Raw genomic sequence first — 7,821 nt, 5'->3', positions numbered from 1 at the left:
TGCCGCCACCACCGTTGGTCGCAGCCACCACCATTGGTCGCCGCCACTGCCCGTTTGGATCGCCACGCTCCTAAGTTCTCTTTATCCATTGGAGATTGTTGACTTGCGTGGTTCTAATTTTGATGATTTTCTTGGGATTATAGAATTAAAGAAGCCTCCCTAAAAAACTGATTCTCCCCACTCACCCCACTCTCATATTCTATCCCACATGTATTTCCCTTATCCATTAACTTTCTCAATACGGAGTGTCCTCATACTTTTCTTTTCCTTTCTTGCCTCTTCTCAAATACACATGCCAAACTTTGGGTCCATTTGTATTTTCCTTTGGGTCCTTTTTCCGATTGTCTATCCTGTCATACAATGATGTAGATTGGCTTTACATTTTTTCCTTATTTCTTTCTCATCCTTTAGAGGACCAGTAGAAGTTCTAATGGGTTGGGTTGGGTATGCATGAAGAAGATCTATAGAAACCCCTGCTGGCAGAGTACATATGGTGGGGGATAGCCTAACCACTAGAGGTGAAGTAAATCTTATAGTCAAAACCATCAAGAAGGGTTAATATATAGACATGATTTATGATACAACCAACTTGATAACTTGTTTGTTCCATGTAAATTATTCCCCCGTTGTTATTAATAACTCCCTATAGTGGCACAATAGTAATGTAGTGGTGTTCCAGGAGTCACGACTATGACTTGAAGCCTTTACCCCCAAACTGTTGATATAAAGTAGTCTTTTATTTTTCTTTATCCTACCTTTTTCTTTTGTCTTCTAAGTTCTAACTGGAATCTTTACCTCTTTACATATTCTTTTATTTTTCAACTTGTCTAGTTATTGTGTTGTGTGTGCGCTTAGCGTAAGACTATTTGTTTCGACTATTAGTTATAATTCCTAATTTTTGTTTTTATTTCTAAATTTTTACCATTTAATTAGAAATTGTATTTAAATTTTTGAAATAACATTTGTCTTTCCCATATGGTGATTTTGGGACTGGCTGCTCTTGGCTTCTAACCAAGATTGACAAACTATGGACTTAATTGCCAAATCTAATAGTAAAAGAACGGGTTGCTTTTTGCCTTTATGGGCTTGGGATCATTGCTTTACTTTGCAGAAAAGAATGTTACTGTTAGGTTTCCGCACAAGAAACCACCACAGACAACCACTCACACACGCCAATTGCACACACAAAGAACAAAGAATAGCCTTTCTTGTATTACTAGAACAAGAACAATGTACAATGAGAGCCTAACCTCCCCACAGGCTTCAAGAGTCCTGTTCAAGTTTACAACAGTCAAAAACGTAATTCAAAGAATACAAACATTTTGAATTTGGTTTTTAAGAAAATAGGTTGGCATATCGGTTCTTCAATAGATTAACTGCTTTTGTCATTTTATCATATTTAACCTTTGAATGGGTATTGTGCAATAATTAATGTGTTGTTTATTTTTGTGTAGATATTGTATTTTTGTGGTGAGGTTTTATAGTTTCTAAAACGCGGACATTCTTCATTGTTAACCGACTTTCACTCTCCCAGGTTCATATATTTTTAAAATTTTTCTTTTAATATGTACATTTAATTATTTATTTGCTTGAATATATTGTATGTTGCATATGTAATTATTTGTGGTTGAATATATTTTTGTCCTAAATTAGCCTTAGTTTCCCGTTTGAGATTCAATATATTCTTGTGATTGAATAAGTGCTCAAAATAAAAATCCACACCTACTGTCTTGTGGTGGATATAGGAAGCTTGAGGAAAAAATAATGAAGTCAGATAGTAAACTTCCACTTTCTGAGGGTGGTGACCCTCCTCCTCCTCTTTCACCACCATCTCGGCATGAGAAGTGGAAGTTAGTCCGTATAAGACCATCGGGCTCCTACACTTCCGACTCTGCTAGAGAGATATCTGAAAGAATTGTAAGATGTCATTCCTCATATTTTTACAACATTTTTGTTATATACATTACATAGATCTTTCAAATGATTTTAAAGTTTTGTTATGTTACAGGACTCCTTGGTTGAGTAGAGCTCCCAAGGCCAATTCACACAAGAAGGTCGTCAGGATATTCTTGCCACAATTATTGGACGACCTGAGCATCTAAGACGGGTGCATGTTGTTGGGACTGGCATAGGCATACGACAGTTCTTTGGGTCTTCCTCGCGTCCATATTCATACTAAAAGATGAAGGAAGAAATAAGAAAAGAGATGACGAAAGAGATCACAAAGAAGGTTCGAGCAGAGTTGTATGATGAAGTTGCTGAAATGGTTGCGCGCCAGTTTCAGCAGCGTTATGAGGATTATGACAATCGTCCTCTGTCATCTCCTATAGCGGAACATGTTGTGCCCCCTACATGTAAACTTAATCATTTTTGTTTATCAATTTACTTTTTGTATAACCTAACATTTAATTTGACAAGTAGAAGCGGTAAAAGAAGTTGCTCAGCTATCGGTGCCCTAGGGGACGACATGGACAACACTCGTCCATGTCAGTTATATATTTTCTCTGATACTGGGACCATGCTAGTGGCTCGTGGCACAGTCTATGAGACAACCACTGTAGTACTTGGTGTACAGCTAGTAGAAGATGAGGTCAAGGTCACGGTGGATGAAGTTGTCGTACCAGATGTCGCTCTTCCTATGCCTACAGATGAGATCTTCACTATGGAAGAGGCATTTAAGTCCTTCGTCGCCTGGCCTAAACATTTGGTTGGTGATATATCTGATCCCCCGGTAAACACTCGTACTATATACTTCTCAATTTTAATATTTGCTTCTAATTGATTTCATAACATAACCATTTTTTCCTGTAATAGCAGATAGGTCAAGATGGAGGTCCTACACCGAAGAAGACTCATTTATCTAGGACGAACCTCTTAGTGCATTATACGAGCTTGCTAAAATCATTTCAAATGCGCCGATGAATGTACACTAGGATTCTACTACATTTGGAAGAGAAGCTCAGACCCTATTGTACTTGTATCAGCAAGATGTTAGGGAGCTTGCGTCGGTGAGAGAAGAAATTAATATTACACTCATTCAGCTGTGGATGATGTAAGTTTATGAGAACTTTTTTATATAATTCTTTTTTATCAAGTTACTTATATCATATTATTTCTTCATTTTAGGTATATGTTTGATGTTAGTAACAAGAAGGGGTTCAACGATGTATATGGATTCATTGATCCCTCTATGACTCATGAAAGAAATAAATTTGATGATATCCAAACATACATCACCACCTGCTTTGGAATGGGGAAGGAGATATATTTTCTCCCTTATATACTTGGGTAAGTGAAGTTTATTAACTTTAAAGTTGCATTTATTATTTTGGTATATGACAATTAAGTTATTACCAATTTCAGGTGTCATTGACAACTACTTGTGATCTCCATACTGGAGAACACTGCTGTTTGATTTTGTTCATTGCACAAGTCTCCTCCCAACCCTCTTAGACATGTAGATTTGGTAAGAACCTCGATGTTTCAAGTTTCTTTGTTATATAAATGTATGCTAAAGAAATTTTTTTTAATAGTTCCCTCGCAACACATATGATGTTATCTGAGAGATCTACTGCTACAAATAAAAAGCTTGCATGGGTTGCCCTTAAGGTTTGGTAGTTTAGTCCATAATTTGTTACCTTTGGTTCCATTCTTATCATGTTACTTAAAATTTTATAATTATGATGATATGTTGTAGTGTAATAGATGAATGTGGTTATTACGTCATGTTTTGGATGATGACCATTATTCCTGCACATTACACCAGTGGATGACAAACGGTAATATTTTGGTTTGAATTTTATTTTCTCTATAGTTTAGATTTCATATACACTAATTTAAATCATTGTGTTTATGCAGATATTCAATAGGACAACTCCAATTCCAGAGAAGTCACTTCAACTCGTGAGGAAATCACTAACTAAATATGTAATTCGATTATATAACAATATGTAGTAGATATTAGGATATAGTAAGTTCTAAGTTTATGTTTCTAAGTTGTTTTATGCTTTTGTACAATATTATTAGGTTAACTTTGTAGATTGCATTGATTTATGCTTCAAAGTTGATTTATGATTACATTGGATTGATTTATGCTTCTAAGAAGTTGATTTATGTTTACATTAAATGTATTTATGTTTTAATATAATTTTCATTCAAAATATACGCTTCTAGATTATTCTGGACTATTCTGACTTTAAAATTATATGTAGGTTTATTTTTGCAGTTGGAAATGTAGAAGAAACATACCTGATTTAAAAAAAAGGGGGGGGAATATGCCTTGGTTGAGACCATAATCGAGGCAGAAAAGCACCCTATGACATCAGTTATTGTCACAACCGAAGCAGAAAGGCTAGCCTGACAGATGAAAAAAAATACAGAAAAGAACTCTACTGCCTCGATTAGTGTCCCAATCGAAGCAATAGAGAGGGACATACATAAAGTCCTGCGAAAAGAAATGAAAAAATTTACTACTTCGGTTAACTATGAATAAAGGCAGTATCCTACCATGTTATGCCTCGGTTCATAACCGAGGCAAAAAGCCTACAATTTTTTGCCTCGCCGGGATATGTCTTGGTTCAGGAACCGCTGCCTATTGGCCAAAGTAACCGATGTCGTTTCTCCTGACTGTACTAGTGTACGATGATTATATAACATAGAGTAACTTATAAATTTTTTTTGGGTTGAAATAAGTTATTATTTTAAGAAAAAAAATATTGTGTTTTTCCTTTATAAATCACCATGTTAATTTTGTTAACGTTTGCATTTTTTTTAGGCAATAAAGCAACTATGGTTGGGTTATATGGAAAAATAGGAATTCATTGTTATATCTTCCATGTTCTGGTTTGGAAGATTAATTGCTGTCCAGAACTAAATAAGGATCTAATTTTTTCCTTTTTTCATAGAAAAAAGTTAAAATAATTTCAAAAGTATGTATTCATATCTTCCAAAAGGTTGTATTATTATATTTAATTGAAAAATTTTAAATTAATTTTATGAGCTTAAAGTTAATTTAAAATGATAATCGTATTTATTAAATTAAAATTGTGTTGAAAACTAAGATATTTAAAGTATTGTAGCTAAATTTAAATTGAATAAATTTAATTGTCAATAATTTTTTTTAATATTATTGTTAATGCCATATTAGAAATAAGAAATTAGTAATTAAAAATGAAATGACTTTTTGTTAATTAATAAGTTTATGGATGAAAATAAAAGAAGAAAACATATAGTGTTATTTTTAATATAGACATTAATATTATAATTAATAAAATGTTCCTATATTTTCTTGATAATTAATATATATTATTATTATCAATAAATTTATAAGTTAAACAAACTTAACCATTATTACTACTAATAATTAGTTGAAAAGTTGTTATCAAAACAATTTTAAGAATTATTATTAATAGTATAATTTTAATATTAATTTAGATATTATTGATAGAAGTAAATTTAGTAACTTATTATCTGGAGAGCAAGAAATCTATAAAAGCCTTTTTTATTAATAATTAAAATATGCATTTAAAAAGAAACAAATAAATAAATATTGTTAGACGATCATATTTGGTATATTATCGATAGATATATCTGTTATTATAGTACATTTACATTATTACCAATTGACCTATTCGTCAGTAATTATTTCTGGAAAATTCTCTCTTTCGGTAATGGGATATAGAAACAAAGAAAACAGTCACACGATGATGCATGAAGAATATATATATATATATATATATATATATATATATATATATATATATATATATATATATATATATATATATATATATATATTTAGATAGAGTTTTGTTAATTTATGTTAGGTTTTTTTTTAATTAGTAGTATATTTTAGTAGAGTATACCAAGTTTTAGGTTAAAAAAAAATTTTTATTAAAAAAAACATATTTTAAATTCAAAAATATTTTAATAATTTTAAAATTTAATTTAAAATAAAAAAATAAAAAATAGTTATTTATCTTAATTATTTTTTAAAATAAAAAATAAAATAAAAGGTAGTTATTTATTATTTTATTAATTTTTTTTAAAATAAAAGATAGTTTTTATTTATCATTAATTTTAATTATGTGAAATTAGTAATGTACCTAAACAAATCCCTAAATAAAGACTAAAAAATTTGATTCTCACAACCAAAACTTTGGAGAACTAAAAGAAAACTTAATTATATTAAAAAATATTTAAATGAATAATAAAAAATTATACAATAATTTATATGATACAAAATATTTAAAATCTATAGGTTCTTTTAGTAAGATATAATGCAGATAAAATAAAATATGTGAATAAGATAAGGACATAATAAACTTTAATCATATAAAATATTTTATCTATACTGCAGAATAAATTAAAAAATATTGTTTATTACATTTATATTTGATATGATCCGCTAATAATATGATTATTTTATTTTCAAAAGAAAAAATTCTTTGTATCGGATGAAGTGATTTACAAAAATTAAAAAAAAAATCATGAAGTGATAGTTTTGAATTAACCTAACAAAATGAGAACTCTTGAATTATTAGTGAGTAAAATATTTGAAATAGTTTTATCAAATCACTTTCAGAATTTACAACAAAAAGACACTACATGGAAAATTTGTAACAAAAAAGTAAAACCAACCAATCAGAACTTTAAAATATAATATCCTAAAGACATACCCTTGAAACAAAGTAGTTTATCTCTCCATTATTGATGTCTATAAACTTTATAGTTTATCTTCCTCTATATGTAGAGCATATTAGATTGCTCTTTTCACTGTATTTTTAGTCATTACTCATATTTATTTTATTTTACTATATTTTAGGTTAGATTTTTCTTTAAATTTTTAGAAGCGTAATGACATCTGAAGAAATTGGTAATTGGTTTGGAGTACTTTTTAAAGATGATGACTCAACGTCCGAAGATGATGAAATTGGAGAGGTTCATGAAGATAATGCAATTGAAGAAATCTTGAATGAACCTTTACTTGAAGGGAAATATGCCAATTACTCAACTCTTTACAAAGGCAAATTGTTTAAGAGTGACATCCATGCTTACAATTTCTATTGTTTATTTGCAAAGACGTGTGGTTTTTTAGTTAGACGTGGTCATAGTTACAAACGGAACAAGAATAACATTGAAGATATATATAGAAGAGAGTTTTACTTGTCACCGAGCATGTGTTGCTAAGCCAAAAAAAATTAGTGAAGTAGAAAATCAAAGGAAACGAAAAAGTTCAAGATGTAATTGTAGTGCAAAATTGTTGATATCTAAAAGAACATTTGGATTTGAGGAAAAATGGATGGTTATATGTTTTGAAAACTCTCATAATCATGCGTTACTAGATGAGAAAGAAATTCGATTTCTTCCAGCTTATCGTGATATCCCTATTAATGATCAAGCTCGTATATTATTATTATTATCAAAAGTTGGTTGCTCGGTAAGTCTCATTATGAGAGTGCTTGAAGCGGAGAAAGGGATAGAGGCAAGATATCTACCATTTTTGGACAAAGATATTAGAAATTTTATTCAATCTCAAAGTAGTGTTGGTAAAGAAAACGATGTTTCAAATGTTCTCAAATTATACAAAGGTTTGAAAGACAAAGATGATGCTTTCCAATATGATTTTACATTGGATGAAAGTAACAAGTTAGAGCATATTATTTGAGTATTTGGTGAATCGATACGAGCATATGAAGTTTTTGGAGATGTGGTTGTCTTTGATACTACATATCGGATTAATCGTTATGATATGCCTCTTGGACTATGGGATGGGAAGATGGGAAGATGCATTCCTTCACATGGGCTTTAAAGGTAAGTTGA

General features: G+C 30.5%; 1 protein-coding gene across 1 annotated transcript; it reads left to right on the top strand.

Annotated features, from left to right (window-relative positions):
• The first annotated feature begins 2,432 nt into the window (after nt 1–2,432).
• On the top strand, nt 2,433–3,014 carry LOC128196482 (uncharacterized). Its single transcript, XM_052877517.1, has 2 exons — nt 2,433–2,731; nt 2,818–3,014. Exons 1-2 carry the CDS (start codon nt 2,468–2,470, stop codon nt 2,920–2,922), a joined length of 369 nt encoding a protein of 122 aa, XP_052733477.1. The 5' UTR covers nt 2,433–2,467; the 3' UTR covers nt 2,923–3,014.
• Nucleotides 3,015–7,821: the final 4,807 nt, after the last annotated feature.

This window comes from Vigna angularis, chromosome 5 (assembly GCF_016808095.1).
Source record: "Vigna angularis cultivar LongXiaoDou No.4 chromosome 5, ASM1680809v1, whole genome shotgun sequence".
Classification (NCBI taxonomy): domain Eukaryota; kingdom Viridiplantae; phylum Streptophyta; class Magnoliopsida; order Fabales; family Fabaceae; genus Vigna; species Vigna angularis.
The sequence above is the reverse complement of the archived record's forward strand: the minus strand, read 5'-3'. Positions and strand labels throughout refer to the sequence as shown.

Coding starts and splice junctions, on each gene's coding strand:
- LOC128196482 (XM_052877517.1), top strand. CDS start 2,468: ATGGACAACACTCGTCCATGTCAGTTATATATTTTCTCTGATACTGGG. Junction 2,732..2,817: donor GTGATATATCTGATCCCCCG/GTAAACACTCGT, acceptor CTGTAATAGCAG/ATAGGTCAAGATGGAGGTCC.